The following is a 17599-nucleotide window of genomic DNA, read 5'->3' on the forward strand; positions in this document are numbered from 1 at the left end:
TAGGAATTTGTCCATTTCCTCCAGGTTGTCTAGTTTGTTGGAGTAGAGCTGTCCATAGTATTTTTTAACAATCATTTGTATTTCTGTGGGGTCTGTTGTTATTTCACCTCTATCATTTCTGATTTTGTTTATTTGGGTCCTCTCTCTTTGCTTCTTGGTGAGTCTGGCTAGAGGTTTGTCAATCTTGTTTATCCTTTCAAAGAACCAGCTCTTGGTTTCATTGATTTTCTGTATTGTTTTTTTGGTCTCTATGTCATTTATTTCTGCTCTAATCTTTATTATCTCCTTCCTTCTGCTCACTCTGGGGTTTGCTTGTTGCTCTCTTTCTAATTCTTTGAGTTGTAGAGTTAGATGATTTACTACCATTTTTTCTTGTTTTTTGAGATAGGCCTGTAGAGCTATAAACTTCCCTCTCAGGACTGCTTTCATTGTGTCCCATAGGTTTTGGATTGTTGTGTTTTCATTGTCATTAGTTTCCAGGATGTTTTGAATTTCTTCTTTGATTTCATTGGTAACCCAATCAATATTTAATAGCATGCTATTCAGCTTCCAGGTGTTTGAGTATTTTGGTTTGTTTTTATTGTAGTTTATTTCTAATATTATGCCATCGTGGTCTGCGAAGACGCTTTTTATGATTTCAATTTTCTTGAATTTGGGGATACTTTGCTTGTGACCCAATATATGGTCTATTTTTGAATATGTCTTATGAGCATTTGAGTAGAATGTATATTCCCTGGCTTTCGGGTGAAGTGTTCTGAAGATGTCTATTAAGTCCATCTGATCTAGTGAGTCATTTAGGATTTCTGTGTCTTTGCTGATTGTTTGTCTAGAGGACTTATCCAGTGCTGTCAGTGGTGTATTAAAGTCCCCTACTATGATTGTATTGTTGTCGATCTCTCCTTTGATATCTTCCAGGAGCTTTTTTATGAATTTGGGTACTCCTGCATTGGGTGCATATATGTTTACCAGGGTTATATCTTCTTGTTGTATTGATCCCTTTAGTATTATGAAGTGGCCTTCCTTATCTCTTGTTATGGCCTTCACTTTGAGGTCTATTTTGTCCGATATAAGTATTGCTACCCCAGCTTTCTTTTCCTTTCCATTTGCCTGAAAGATATTTTTCCATCCTTTCACTTTCAGTCTGTGTGAGTCCCTTCTAATGAGGTGGGTTTCTTGTAGACAGCAGGTGTATGGGTCATGTTTTTTTATCCATTCAGCCACTCGATGTCTTCTGTTTGGAGCATTTAGTCCGTTTACGTTTAAAGTTATTATTGAAAGGTACTTGTTTGTAGGCATTTCTGTTTTTGTGTGGCTGTTTTCTTTCTGAGCTTTTTATTTCTTATTTTTTATACCAGTCCCTTTAGCATTCCTTGCATTGCTGGCTTGGTGGTGATAAACTCCCTTAGCCTTTTTTTGTCTGTGAAGCTTCTTATTTCCCCTTCAAGTTTGAATGATAGCCTTGCTGGATAGAGTATTCTTGGATTCAGTCCTTTGCTTTGCATCACTTTGTAAATTTCCGTCCATTCTTTTCTGGCCTGATGTGTTTCTGTTGAGAAATCATTTGACAATCTAATGGGAGATCCCTTGTATGTAACTTTCCGTCTCTCTCTTGCAGCCTGTAAGATTCTCTCTTTGTCCTGAACATTTGCCATGGTAATTATGATGTGTCTTGGTGTGGGTCTTTTTGGGTTCACCTTGTTTGGGACTCTCTGGGCTTGTGTGACTTTTTTCTTCCCCACCTCAGGGAAGTTTTCTGATATTATTTCTTCTAATAGGTTTTCTAATCCTTGTTCATCCTTCTGTTGTTCTGGTACCCCTATTATTCGTATGTTGTTTCGTTTCATGTTGTCCCAAAGCTCCCTTAGGCTCTCCTCCTGTCTTTTAATTTTTTTCTCCAATTGCAGTACATTTTGGGTGTGTTTTGCTTCCTTGTCTTCTAATTCACTAATTCGGTCCTCCGCTTCTTCTAGTCTACTGTTGATACTTTCAATGGAGTTTTTCATTGCAGCTATATCACTCTTCATTTCTTCTTGGTTCTTACTTAAGTTGTTGATTTTTTCATCTGTTTCTTCTAGCTTCTTCCATATGTTATCAATTTTTTCATCTGTTTCTTCTTGCTTCTTGCAGAGGTTGTCGATTTTTTCCTCCATCCGGTTTATGCACTCTAGGACCTTTATTCTGAATTCTTTTTCTGTCATGTTGCATGCCTCTGTATTACTTAGCTGCTTTTCTGGAGAGTCCTCCTTCTCTTTCCTTTGGGGGTTTCTTTGTCTACCCATGTTTGATCTCACTGACATATCTAGACGTTGAGTCGTTCAGTGGCTGCTCCCTTGGTGGCAGTGACTCCTTGGTCTGTGGTTGCTCTTCGGGCGGTTGCGGTAGCAGCTGCTCTTCAGTTGGCAGCAGCTCCTCTGGTGGGTGCTGTTCACAGCTGTGGTGGCTCTTCTGACTGGTGGGGTGAGGTTTCACGTACAACTGCTGTTCCTCAGCAGAGGGTGTGGTGCTCAGGAGGTTGCTGTTGCTTGGATCTGCTGCGTTGATTTAAAGGCACAAAATACAACACAACAAGGCACCACGTACCAGGCACTATACACAAATATATTCACGATATTAATAACCCCAAATAAAGGTGACCACCTGGATTAAGAGAATTAGGGGATAAGGAAGAAGGAAGAGAAAAAGATAAAAGAGAAAAAAGAAAAGAAAAGTAGGGACCAAAAAAAGGAGTGCAAAAATGAAATTGGGAAAAAGGAGGGGGGGAAATAAAAGCGAGAAAAGAAAAGAAAAGAAAAAAAAAGAGCGAAAAGAGAGAATGAAGTGGAAGAGGGGAAGAGACTTTTTTTATATGAGGAGAATACTCCTATAGAACAGACATTAATCCCAACAAATTCCAGCAACAGCTCCCTGGAGATGAATGCAAACTAGAAACAACCAATAATATAACGATGAAAATAGAATGGAGAACACTAATCCCAAAATAAAATAAAGAGAAAATAAAATGGCACTTTAAAAAAAAATGGTAAAATGGTAGCAGTAATAATACGGGTTAAAAATAAGAAGGTAGTAATTAAAAGAGTAAAATCAGGTGATGGAAAAAAGAAGAAAAAAAAAAGAAGAAAAGAAAAAAAAGAAAAAAAAATGGTTTCTTAGTTAAAAGGTGAAAAAAGAAAAAAAATATTGCAGTAGTGAAGGTCCTTCGGTTCTTCTATTCTTCAGTGTGGCTCGCCTTAGACCTGCCAGGTATTCAGGAGGGTGTTGAGTTTCCCTGCGATACACTGTTCCTCTGTGTTGTAAACCACAGTCCTTATTTTAAAGCAAGCCGCATTTGTTTCCCAGACTGCCTTATTTTGTGTTTAGCAAAGAGTCAGTTTGTGGGTCAGCCTCTGGGTGGCAGTGTTCTGGGGTTGGCCTCTGAGGCTATAGGGCCGCTCTGTCCAATGGAAGTTCACTGCCCAGAGCTGGCTGCGTAATAGTTACCGGTGCTGTGTTGTTGCTGGGATTGAGTCAATTTTAAGAGTTCCATATGCCAATGTTATTTGGGTCAAGTACAGTCAAATGTTCCTACTAATGTTAGTGTTCTAAGTGGTTGTGGTACAACACAGAATCTGTGTAAGTAGAGCTTAATGAAAGATTCTGTGAAATCTTAGGATTAATATGGCATATATCATGACACCAGTCCTAACTTCACAGTGGCCTAGACCACTTGAATGTTGTGTCTCTAACAATTTAGTAGAACTGAAATTATAAAAGTGGCTGGTAATTAGCTTTTTATTCTTCATTTTGTACCCAAGCATTTAGCAATTCAATGCCATTCTGGATGCAGGGAGTCAGCTTCCAGAATATCTCCCTTATCATATCCTCCCCTCTGAACCAGATAGGCCACAGTGCAAGCATGGGATGGAAGCACAGCAATGGGGAAGAAGATCTGAAATTATTTCAAAATGTGGGGAGGAGCTCTAGCTTTATTTGCATGAAAATAGCTACATACTAACATCTAGACTTTATTCCCATCCAAGGCTTTGCAGTTTGGGAAAGCTTCAGATGTAAATACACAGGCACTTGGTGATAATCTTATTTTATTCAATAGTTTGAATTGATTTTCTCTTCATTCCCTCTTATTCACCCACACAAAAATCTTACCACGTACTCTATGCTGGTTGTTCTCCAATAAATTTTCATTCTACCCTCAGATTACATCTTTTCCTCCTCCATGGATAACCATATTACAATGTCAAGCAAATGAGAGATTTATTATTTTTATTATTATACTAGAGGCCCAGTGCGCGAAATTCATACACTGGGGGGGGGGGGGGTCCCTCAGCCTGACCTGCACCCTCTCACAGTCTGGGTGTTTTTGAGGGATGTCCAACTAACTGTTTCATGGGGAGCAGGCCTAAGCCATCAGTTGGACATCCCTAGCGCTGCTATAGAGGCGAGAGAGACTCCTGTCACCACCGCTGCGTTCCCCATCCGTGAGCCCAGCTTCTGACTGAGCGGAGCTCCCTCTGTGGGAGCGCACTGACCACCAGGAAGTAGCTCCTGCATTGAGCATCTGCCCCCTGGTGGTCAGTGAGCATGATAGTAACTGGTCGTTCCACCCTTCAGTCGATTTGCATATTAGCCTTTTATTATATAGGACTAGTAGCCTGGTGCACAAAAATTTGTGCACTCGGGGGTGGGGGGTTAGGGGTGGGGCCAGACACCTCAGCCCGACCTGCACCCTCTGTCATGTTCCGGGACCCCGGCCATTCCTGGCCTGGGCACAGGCCTACAGGCTTGGGGTGGCCTGGCTCCCGAGGCCCCATTTTATCAAGAAAACAAAGTCAGCATTAGTTATAGCCCTCACCAAACCCAGTACAGTGCATCTGTGTGTACAACTGCCTCCTTCATGTGCCTGCTTCGCCCTACTGAATTACTAACATCTTAAGGACATAGCTCTGTCTTATCCTGCTTCAATTTCAGTGCCTGGCCTGGTGCCAGGGACCTGAGAGAGTTTGCTGAGTGAGTGAGTGAATAATGAGTGAGTGAATGAGTAAATGAATGAGTGAGTAAGTGAATGAGCAAGTAGCTATGGGGCGGGAACTTCTGCCGTGTTGCCATGGCAACGCAGCAGAAGTTCCGGCTGGGCTCCTGGCTGCCTGATGCAAACCGCAGGAAGTTCCCACCCCGCTCCCAGCAGCCAGGTGCCCCTCTCCTGGCTGCATTGTTCGCACCCTGCTCCCAGTGGACAGGTGCCCCTCTCCTGGCTACATTGTTCGCACCCCGCTCTCCACTGCCTGACGCAAACCCCAGGAAGTTCCTGCCCTGCTCCCAGCAGCCCCACATCCCTCTCCTGGCTGCATAGTTCACGCAGGGCAAAGGCGGACCAGGTTCTCCACCTTTGCCCTGCCACCCGGCTCTTGCCTGCTGCCTGGGTTTCTGATCACTGTCAGTGGCAGGCGGCTTCTTTCGTCCTTCCCCTTTCGCCTCCCATCATTGTGCCTACGTATGCAAATTAACCGTATTCAAATTGTTGGCGGTTAACCACCATCTTTGTTGGCAGTTAATTTGCATATTGCCCTGATTAGCCAATGGGAAGCGTAGCGGAGGTATGGTTAATTACCCTTTTTGTCTTTTATTAGATAGGATATTAACATCCTCAGCAGTGCAAAGTTAAATAAATATTATTTGCTTTATATAGAGTTTGCAAAATTATTGTAAGTCACAAGAACACATAATGTTCCCCACATTTATTTCTGTAGTTTTTTTTACTAAAAATGGGATAAAAGCTAAATCTTGTACCTCTGTGAATTTCTTTAACTTAGTTCCCAAAGGTTGTCCATCATGAAGGGTTTGGTATTCTGTCTCTGCTTGACCTTTCATAATGAATATGATCATTTGTCTTATTCTGTTCAGAAAAAAAATATTTATTTTTCTGTACATAAAAATGTAGTTTTTTCCTTCTTATATTTTCTTTTATTCTTTGTCTTGCACCTTGAAAGTGGAAATGTACTAATAAAACAAACTGGGGAAATGAAAGAAGGAATCACTTCAAATTGTATATATGCATGATAAATTTTATGTCAACAAGGCATCAAGGACAGAAAACTTGTAAAATAAATGAATGCAAGTTGAGACAGAATCCATCTGGAAGAAGCAGGATGCTCACATGTGGAGCAGAGCTAGAAGGAAATTATGCATCGAGCAGACAGTTTCATTTTTCGGTCAGATCGAGGTGACCTGCAAAGCTTCTTCTGCAATTCCATATCTCTGAAATGGCCTATAAACAAAAATGCATTCCATTCTACTGAGTTTTTCTCCTTTAGATACCAGTTTGGGAAGCGATCCAGTCCCGGAGGGCAGTCACTCTAGTATAAACACCAGGCTTATTGGGCTGCCCGCATTCATCTCCCCAGCTCACTATTCCAGCAAGGTACCAGATATCTCTAGCATCTGCACTAACCAGTGGTCCTCCAGAGTCACCCTAAAGGAGAAGGAAAAGATTAGTAATTAATAATTCACTCATTACAGAGGAATTTGCAATTTTTCTTCTAACTTAAGTCTAATGGAAGGGCAGGTTTTCAAAAGTCTTCAGTGTGTTCAAATGCACAAGTGATTCCCTCTAAATCATAATTCACATAAAGGAGAAGCTTAACCACCAGAATTGGCTTAGCCTCAGGGTTCACACTGAGATTAAAGGCTCAGTCTCTTTGGAGAACAGAATTCTTAACCTACCTGGTACATCTGACAAAGTAATTCTCCATACTCGTTGCCTCTTTACCAGTGTCACGTAGCTCTCAAAAGAAAGGTGATTAGTCTATTGCTGATGATGAGCATGGACATAAGAGTCAAATACCTGGGCTTAAATCTCAAGTCTGGCCCTTTCAAGTTGGCTAAGACCTTTAATTTACTTATTTGAAATGCTCCTAATACTGCCTACCTCTGATAATTATTTTGAAGATTATATAAAAGAGTGTCTAATGTGCTTAGCATAGAGCCTAACACAAAGCAGAACATAGCAAATATATATACAAAACCATAAATTCCAACTGTTTATACCTTGTGAACTACAAAGGGCTGTTCCTTATACCAGTCATAAAAACAAGGTACTGGCTGATCAGATTCCTGGGTTCTGTACTTATTGATCACTCATTAAGTGTTCAGCATTCTATAAAGACTTAATTAATTAATATATTATTTCATTCACTCTTATAATTCTGGCAACAAAACATGGGGTTATGTTTCATTTTGTCCATTTTAGCAATAAGGTAACTGAAACCCACAGAAGTTAAGTAATTTGCCTGTTGTCACATGCTAGTGTGGCAGACGTGAATGTGAATCTAGAGTGATCTAACTCAGAAGCCCATGTTTTCCCTCTACATTATACTAATTTCCTTGTGAATTTTCCTTTGTCCATGTAAAACTATTAACTAATACTTATAATAGCTGAATTTTAAACAATGTATTTGTAATTTTTTTCTTTTTTTCTATTTTTCTTTATTGATTGAGATATTACATATGTGTCCTTGTCCCCCCTTGTCCCCCCACTCCCCCACTCATGCCTTCACCCCCCTGTGTCTGTGTCTATTGGTTAGGCCTATATGCTTGCATATAAGTCCTTTGGTCAATCTCTCCTCCTTACCCCCACCCTCCCCTACCTGTATTTTTTAAATACATTTTTATTGATTTCAGAGAAAGGAAGGGAGAGGGAGAGAGAGATAGAAACATCAGTAATGAGAGAGAATCATTGCTCAGCTCCTTCCTGCATGCCCCACAAAGCCTGCAACCTGGGCTTGTGCCCTGAGTAAGAATCAAACCATGACTTCCTGGTTCATAGGTCGAAGCTCAACCACTGAGCCACGCTGGCCAGGCAACGTGTTTGTAATTTTTAAGTCAATTACCAATAAGTGTTTACTGATGCCCTAATATGTGGTAGGTAGGAGATAAGAGTGGAAACACATGGGCCTTGCCCTCAAGGGGCCTACAATCTATTTATAGAAATAAGATGTACCACATGGTGCTATTTGAAAATAAATCATTTTGATCATTAACACCAAAGCCTATATAAAGGCAGAGCTAATTAGCATGAAAAAATAGTAGATGCCAGAGACAACAAAGTTTAAATCTGTTTAAGAGACAGAAATGAAGAAGTCTGAGAATGAATTAGTCAAAGAAAATATATTACAATGTCTCCAACAGCATTACAAGATGGAAAATAAGGTGGTGTCCAGCAAGTATCAAATAGAGAAAGATATACCTGTTCTGCTAACACTAGTGGTAGAAGTGATGGTTTATATGTGCTTTGTCTCATCCAGGGAAGCCAGAATAATTGGAAGATAATTATAATCTTCAGATGAAAAGGAAGCCTTTGGGGTTCTATTTTAACAAAATGCTTAAAAAAACCCTCTGCCTAGGACTACACCTCCCAACCTACACACACACACACACACACACACACACACACACACACACACACGGGCACACACCAGTCCTGCTTAGTTCTTAGATCCTGGCAGGTTGGGCTTCCTCCTCTGCTTAGGGCTACACTCCCAGATGCATTGTCTCAGTCCCAGAAAACCAGGTATTTCCAGTCATTATTTCTACGCAATTTTAACATCCCCTAAGTCAGCCACCAGCTGCCCTGAGCATTCTTCCTGCCTACACTGTCCAAGTTATTTTTCAAGGTACAATTATGTATTGTGGTTAATTCTCAGGTTACACAGTTGCATAGCTTGCTAGGCCAGTGTTGCTCAATGGTTGAGCATCGACCTATAAATCAGGAGGTAGCAGTTTAATTCTTAGTCAGGGCATATGCCGAGTTAGGGGGCGTGCAGGAGGCAGCCAATCAATAATTCTCTCTCATCATTGATGTCTCTCTCTCTCTCCCTCTGCCTCTCCTTTCCTCTGGAAATCAATAAAAAATATTTTTTAAAAGTTGCATAGCATTTGTGGGGTCTGCTGATCTGTCTCGAACCCTATTTTTTTCATAAATCCTATTATTTTTAGTGAGTGATTTAGTGGGAAAAGGAACAGAAAGTTTATTCAAAATGCACATAACAAAAACTTCTAAAATTAAAAGTAAGAAGCCAAACCAGGAAGCAACTTTAGTGATCAAGAAATGAAGTAATGAAGGAATGAATTGGAGTGTTAACAAAAGGAATGTTGGCAAAAGAGATAAACATGGAAATATGATAAAGAGGAAAAGTATTCTAGGACTTGATTGACTCCATGTGAGGGAGATAGAAGAGTAAAAACCCCAAGAATAATGAAACCCGATAATATGAATGAGAAACTTGAAAATGGAAAATCTAGTTAACATTTCATGATGCCTGTTGAGTTTGTGATGGCACAAATACAAATATTAGTCTTATATTAACAACTTAAAACATATAAATGAAAATGGTTTGGGAGTAGGTGGAAATGTGAGACTGAATGTGGGCATGAGGTTAATTCTAGACATGTAGATTTTGAAGTCATTAAAGTGATACTGACTTCTAAAAAAAAGATACCTTCTTTTAATGAATACATGGATAACAGAGAAAAATTTCATCTGAGACCTGAGTCTCAAGGCATAGCCAGGCTTAGAGAGGGGATGAGAAAGAAGAATCAAAAGGAGAAAGCAGAGCTGAGTACTGCAGCAGGGGGTTGAGGATGAGGTATTTTTGCATATATTTAAAATTTCTGTAATAAGATTTTTAAAATAAAACTAAAGAAGCATACAGCTGTTCCTCTGAAACTTTTAATAAGAACATTACTATTAATAGAGGTTGCAGTATTTGAATGAAAACCTTAAGTGATGATCACACATGTGAAAGCACAAGATGTTTTCAATAGTTTTAGTAAAGTTGAAGGCAAATAGGATGAAGGGGATTACGATGAGAGAAGATGTACAATAATATCTATACAGTGATTGTAGATCTGGTTTGTATGTCTATCAAAAAGTCAAATAAAATACAGCTAAATCAACTAAGTCTCATTGTTTGGGGTAGTTATGTTCTATGAAGTTGCTGCATAAACTGAATTAGTGAATTATGAATCATCATTGCTCCTAGGGGAAATAAAGGGTTAGGCTTCCATGAGTCTTTGTTCAGATTTTTGTCAATTGATCAATACATAACCACATTTTTTGTGTGTTTCTGTTTAAAGTTACCTTATTTAACATATATTATTGATTCATTAACATTGAACCCACAGCCAGCAGCACTATAACTCATGCCTGAATGAGGTTTATCTAACATACTTATTTTCTTCATAAGGCACATCACAGCTTTCTTGCACTTTACTTCAGAACTATACACTGGGGACTATTTAAAGTAGCAAAATCGCCAACAAAAAGCACAAAAAATGTGGAAAATGTAGCATTAAATTTGTCACAAAAAGAGCATAAATTTATGCTGTTAAAACTAAACAAGAAGGCAGCATCACCTTTTTCAATCTGAGGTAAGAGCATGCTCACTGGATGACTAAAAATGTTTTCCAATGTGTGCATGATCATGAATTTGCCTTGAGTATTGACTTTGGGTTTTCAAACAAATCTTAGCAAGTAGATGAATTCACATGTACAGAATCTGCAAATAATGAGGATCAAGTGTAATTTCCAGTGAATCTTATTAAGTTGGTTTTATTTGAGTAGGTTTATTTACAGAATCAATTTTGAAATTTTTGTAGAATGTTGTATTGGAACCAATCTACATTCCTTTATGAACAAACAGAGCCTCAGAGCAGAAAAAAGAAACACAATGAAATTAGTTTAATCTTGAGTATTTGCCAGAATGTGAAGAGAGGGTCAATTGGGTGAAAGAGGTTAATGTGACAACTGAGCAATACTAATGTGACTGACCCAGAGATAAATGTTGGGGAAGGACTATGGTGAAGTCAACTGTGCATTAAGGGAAGAGATGCCAATGCAATGAAGGGGGGAAAACAGGTGCAGTATGTATGTGAGAGAGAAAAAAAATGGAAAGTTGAAAAAAACCTTAAAAAATAATTATATCCACTCTGTGAATCCAGACTGGAAAGCATACAGAATAGCATGGAATTTCAAAGACCAAAATAAGGCTTAGAGAGCACATTAAATGTAATATCTATCAAATCCCAAAATAAAAATTATAGGAGTATATAGGGACATACTCAAGGAATTACTTATTAATCCCCTCAAAGATTATATCAAGTAATGTTCATGAAGACATATAGTTCATGGTTGTCATATCTGGCTAAGGTTCAAAGTCGACAGTGATAGCCTATGTACTGAAAAGCAAAATCAGAGTTCAAAAAGATGTCTATGCAATGGACAGAGATGGAATATACTTATTCCTTTTATACAAAGTAAATACCTCTAAGGAAAAAACATAAAACTGTGGACACTATAAATAAAGCAAATATTAAAAAATCTGAGTCCTGGCCAATATAGCACAGTCAGTTGGAACATCATTTGGTGTCAAGGGAGGATGAGTGGAGAATGAGGCAGCACCTCCCTCCTGCCTCCAGTGTCATGTCAGAGGAGGCCTGTTAAAATAGGAGATTTAAATAAGATCTAGAGTCTCATAACAATACTCAAAATGTCAAGGGTACATTTAAAATGTATTATCATACCAAGAACCAAGAAAATCTCGAATGAGAGAAAGCAACCAACAAATACTGACACTGAGGTTTGGAATTATCTGACAAAGATTTTAAAGCAGCCATTGCAAAAATGTCTTCATGGGAAATTATGACCATGCTTGAAACAAATAAAAAATAATAAGTTTCCTCAAAGAAATAGCAGATATAAAAAAAGAATCAAATGGAAATTTTAGAACTGAAAAATACAATAATCAAAATAAAAATTTTAAAAACTCAATATAAGATGACAAAATAAAAAATCAGTGAATTTGAAGATAGAATGATAGAAATTACCTAACCTGGACAATAAAGAGAGTGAAAAAGAAAAAATGAACAACAGAAGCTCAGAGACCTCTGATACTATAACAACAGAACTAATGTCTCTGCCATTAGAGTCCCTGATGGAGAGAAAAAAGAAGAGGGTCAGGCTAAAAACTATACAAAGAAATAATGGCTGAAATTTTTCCAAATTTGTCAAAGGGCAGACACCTGCAGATTAAAAAGCTGAGCAAACCCCAAATAGGCTAACCCAAAGAAATCCATTCCAAGGCACATAATTAAACTTCTGAAAACTAAAGACAAAGAAAAATTTTTGAACACAGCAAGAGAGAAATGCCAACCTATCTATAAGGAAAAAAATAATTATAATACTAGCAGTTTCCTCATTAGGAATCAGGAGGCCATAATTTAAGTGCTGGTGGAAAAAACTATACATCCCAAATTCTATATCTGGCAAAATTATGCTTCAGAAATTAATAGGAAACAAGTATTTTGCCAGACAAAGAACATCTAAAGAAATTTGTCACCAGCAGAACTACACTAAAAGAATGGTCAAAAAAGTTTCTGAAGCAGAAAAGAAATGATAAAAAAGAAACTTAGAAAACCAGAAAGAAAGAAAGAATGAAACTATGGGTAAATACACTTTCCTTTTCTTGAATTTTCTATGTTTGGCACTTGAAGCAAAAATATTGTATGATGTGGTTCCCTATACATATAGAGGAAATATATAATATTTTATTTTATTAATATTTAATATTATAAATGGAGAAGAGTAAAGAGATTTGAAAGGAGGTAAGTTTTCTGTTGTATACTCCACTCAAACTAGTAAAATCTGAACACCAGTAGATTGTGATAAGTTATATGTGTATAACTTAGAGGAACTACAAAGTGTATTGTCCGTAAAGAAATAATCTAGTCAAAAACACTAATAGGAATTTTTAAAAAGTTACTTTGTAATTCTATTTATATAGCATTCTCAAACTTACTCTCAAAATTATTGATATGGAAAACAGGTTGGTGACTGACAGGTATGAGTGATGAGAAAGTGATGAGGGAGGAAAGTGGGTGTTATAGGAGATCTTTGTGGTGTTGAAATAGTTCTCACCTGCAGTGGTGGTTACACAAATCTACACATGTGATGAAAGGCCATAAAGCTAGAAGCACACACTGTACCAATGTCAATTTCCTAGCTTTTATGTTGTACTATAGTTATGTGAGATGTCACCAGTAGGGACATTGAGTGAGGTGTACATAGGAGCTCTCTGTACCATCTCTACAACTTTCTGTAAATCTATAATTTTTTTCAAAATATGTGGTGAGCAAAAATCTATGCAGCATAACTTTTTTGGCCAAAAAGTTATAGGTCAAACCACTTACCTGGCATGCATCTCTTTTTCCTTCCAAGGAGCCAGCACATAACATCCTAGGAGTTATGGTATTATTGTAAGCTTGAGGTTTATTGCAGGTTTTAGTGTCTATGAGATTCACCTGCACTTGCCGAAGATGATTTTGACTGCTACCTAAAGCAAAAAAATAGTCTTTATATTTATTGATATACATATGTTTTATAGACCTGAAGAAAGTCTTTCATAATTATCGGATAAGATGATAATATAGAATCTTAGGCTATATATTTTTTAGATACAGTAATATTTGGGGAGATCATGTTTTTCTAAGCACTTTAAATAAGAAGTTAGGTGCCCAGGAAAAAAACCTCAAGTGGTGTAAGTATTTTATATTCCATTGTTAAGCTTAGCAGGTAATTTTAATAGGAGGGCATGGTGGTTTTATGATTCTTTGATCTTCACCATTGAATATATTAATGATCCCTCATCTCTTATGTCCTTAATTCCCTAGCAAAAAGTTCAGACATGTTTACTCTTTCAGATACCTTTCCAAGCACCATTACTATGGTAGTAGCGATGCACTTGATAGTAACCTAAGGTATGAAGGAATGTATGTATCTTCTAGACTTACAAGCGGAGCCTGACCTGGCCCAGGTCCAAACAACTAACATACTTGGGCATAAAGACATTTCATTCTTTAAATGCCTTAGGATGCTAAATTAGATTACTATATTTGAGTTTCTCTTCAGATTCTCACCATCATTTTGCAGTGCTCCAAATCCGGTCACAAACATCTCATCACCTGGGCGGAACTCATAGGAGGCATCAGGGAGACAAACTCTATGTACCGCATTTGTGTAGGGAACAGGGCTGGAAAGCTCTGCAACTGAAATATCATAGTCGTGTGATGGATATTTGTATTTTTCATGCACAATTACCCTCCGGATGCCTTGTTTCATTTTAGAAGGAAATAGTGTCACTCCAAAGGAGGCAGTCCATCTGGTTGGGTCCTTATACCTGGGAAGGCAGCGAGGAAGAATAAATTTTACTTTGCCATGCTACCAATATAATGGTTTCCATGAAACAATTTAATCTGTCCATATGAGGTGTTTTTTAAATTATAGTTTCTATGTATAGAAACAATCTGAGAATCTGGCTCATGGGTCAGATCAGGTAGAAACACCACAATGGCATGTATCTTGCTACTTTTCATGCTGAGTTACCACTCCAGACCTTAGGGCCTTATGACATTTCTGGCATCAGTAACTCCGAGGAATATATGGAAAGCATATCCTGTACAGGATGAGAGAACTAAATGCATTCTACACGCACCATGTCACCTACCCCCACAAACATACACATTTCTCTGAAAACCAAAAAGACTGCATAATAATTTAACAAAGCATTACAATCCTATATACTGTGGGCATTTTACTCCAGGTTAAAAAGTTTTTATCCCTTGGAATATAACTAGCCAACCTATTCAGTTGTATAATTTGTTGCTACCAGGTTTCTTCATATTTAATTCTTATCATGGGAAACTCCCCCATTGGAGTCAAACCTACATCCCACCTAGTCTCCATCTCTCTTAGATATGCAACAGAGAGCTATAGCTCTTCTCATTGATATCAAGCTCAAAGTCCAAAGATGTCTTAAAATTCCTGCTTCCTCTGACAAATTACTGTGCGCTTTTCAATGGATAATTTACCTAGATGCACTTTGATGCCATTTCCATTTCCAGACTATAAAACCTTTTACTAAGGTTTAAGAGTTTCCCACTCTCTTTGTGATGTGTATGTTCTTTAATATATACTAAACTCATCTCACTTAAGCGTCATAAGGTATTTTCTTCTTGCCAAGCCCCAAAGCAATCTGCTTACCCCCAATCACTCATGAGGTTCAGGACTTACATTCTGAAGCAGTGAGCGGCACTCACAAGCCATGAGCCATTAATTAAAGTTGCTCCACAGCGATGGATCCCATCCAGTTGCAGGCTAGCTTGCCATGGCCATTCACCCTCTTCCACCTGTGTCCCACCAACAATCCTGACACTCTGTTTTGTACTTTTATTCTTCCGAGTCCCACAACCTGCCCAAGAGAGATGATGCATTAGTTAGTGGTTGCTTTTAAGTTTCAAATTGTGTTTTTGTGTTCCAAGTTTCTCATACTTTGAGCTCCAGTAGTATCAAACATTTTCTCTTGTTTTTCCCTCTCCTCAAACTGTTGTGTTTCATTATTTAAATCCCATTCATGTTGTAAGATTGAAACTAGTCATCATCACTTCCTCTAGGATGCTGTCTCTAACAATTCCCCATCCTCAAACTGGATTAATTATAGCTTTCTTTAGTACCTCCATTAAAAAAAATGATACTCTATATATTGTATGTGCATATACCTCTCTCCCTGTGGTGTTTATTACAGGGTTTCTCAACCTTGGAAGTATTGACAATTGGGATGAATAGTTCTTAATAGTTGTGGGAGACTGTCCTTTATATACTAGTAATAGGATGTTTAAAAGGACCCCTGACCTATACATACTAGATACCAGCAGCGCACATGCACACAGACACACACACACACACACACACACACACACACACACACACACAAAATCATGATAAACAAAAATGCCACCATAGGGCATAATTCTTTGGGGGTCAAAATTGCCCTTGTTTGAGAGCTATTGTTGTAGAGTTATGCACTAGTTCATGCACTAGTCCCTGTACATATAGCCCCATTAGAGTATGAGCTTCTTTTTGCAGGGATATTATTTCATCCTTTATATCCTTATTGCCTACCACAGCACTAGCACATAGTAGGTTCCTAATAAATATTGGTGACAAGAATATATTTTATTTAAGTAATAGGATTATCCTTTGGTCTCATGCCTAGTTAAATTTATGTATCAACCAACATTCTGAGCTTATGAGTAGTATATTTCCTTCCATCTTTTAAGATAAATATATTCTGTACTTGTTATATAACTATCTAATGTACTCTCTAAATCCTGATGCAATACTCTGCTATGAGGGAAGGAAATTCTAGGTCTAGAGTCAGAATTTTTAAAATACAGGTAAAAAATGTTATCTAGGCCTTCAGTAATGTCATCAATATACACTCCAGCCCTATGATTGCCTGTGATTTCCACAATATGGGATTAATCAAGAAGATTTTATTTGCCCTAGCCAGTTTGGCTCAGTGGATAGAACATCGGCCTGCAGACTGAAGGGTCCCAGGTTTGATTCTGGTCAAGGGCACAAGCCCAGGTTGCAGGCTTGATCCCTGGTAGGGGCTTCCCGGAGATAGTGATCAATGATTCTATCTCTCTTTCCCTCTCCCTGCCTCTCTGAAATCAATAAAAAATATATTTTTAATAAAGAAGATTTTATTTTGTGTAGAATAACAAGTTTCTTCCTCTAGCGGAAAAAAACCGACATTCAGATTACTTTTCTATAATCTTTAGAAAACTTTTGTGAAAATATATTATAGTTATCTTCAATCAGAACATTAAGAAATATTTTTGCCTCTTATTTAACAACTGCATGATTCACTTCCAATACACATGTGCCATGAACACCCATACATCCACTCCAAAATTCCCCCAATTTTGTTATTCTTTAGTAATAAAATGTGCCTCAGAGGTAAGCTAAAGCACCATGAGCTGTACACAGAACACTCAAACTTTATTCTGACCCTTAATACCACATAAAGTAAGCCTAAATAATCTAGTGTTAACATTTTACATTCAAGTCATGTGATTTTAATAAATATATTAAACTTACAGTTGTTTAGAAAGTTGTCCGTTTCTGTCTTGTTGATTTCTGAAATACACAGAAATGGTGAACAGGGTCAGCTCATCAGAATTGCATAATGCCTCTGAATACTTCAAATACTAAAGGCTGGTTTAATTCCATTTTAAGATAATATATCTCTAGGTTGTAAAGAAAGCAACATAGTTATTTTATCATAGACATAATATGTTCACTGCCTGAGGGAAAAGAGAGATCTGAACAGTGTTTCTTAAACTTTAGTGAGGATAGAGTAACATAAGGGGAGCACCTTCATAATATAAATACCTGTTTCTCTTTCCAGTAATTCTGATTCAGTGATTTTGTGTTGAAGCCCAGGAACATGAGTTTTATACCAGGAAATAAGATGCATGTGGACCACAGTCTCTTTGAGGGAAATAATGGTCTGAACCACAGTTTTGATTGACCAAATGCAATGATATTATTTTTATTGGCCACTATTGCAGATTATTTTACTAAAGCCATAGGCATAGTCCCATTTGTACAACAACCACGTGGCATTTCCATAAATTAGTTCTCATGCCCATTTAAAACCAATGTTCTCTCTTTACTAGTATAAGTCTTCCTTCTGCCAAAGTTTTAGCA

The 17599-nt window shown here is 37.9% G+C and overlaps 1 protein-coding gene across 1 annotated transcript in view; it reads right to left on the reverse strand.

Moving 5' to 3' along the window:
* Positions 1-6041: 6041 nt before the first annotated feature.
* LOC118669387 (transmembrane protease serine 11E-like) overlaps positions 6042-17599 on the reverse strand; it is a 47050-nt gene continuing 35492 nt past the window's right edge. Inside the window, exons 6-10 of the mRNA XM_036335509.1 lie at positions 16988-17026; positions 15116-15293; positions 13963-14222; positions 13237-13379; positions 6042-6463 (exon numbers count right to left, since the gene is read on the reverse strand). Coding sequence (XP_036191402.1) covers positions 6302-6463; positions 13237-13379; positions 13963-14222; positions 15116-15293; positions 16988-17026 — 782 coding nt within the window. The 3' untranslated portion in view covers positions 6042-6301. The remainder of the gene's footprint in view (positions 6464-13236; positions 13380-13962; positions 14223-15115; positions 15294-16987; positions 17027-17599) is intronic.

Source organism: Myotis myotis, unplaced genomic scaffold (assembly GCF_014108235.1).
Source record: "Myotis myotis isolate mMyoMyo1 unplaced genomic scaffold, mMyoMyo1.p scaffold_m19_p_1, whole genome shotgun sequence".
Taxonomy (NCBI): domain Eukaryota; kingdom Metazoa; phylum Chordata; class Mammalia; order Chiroptera; family Vespertilionidae; genus Myotis; species Myotis myotis.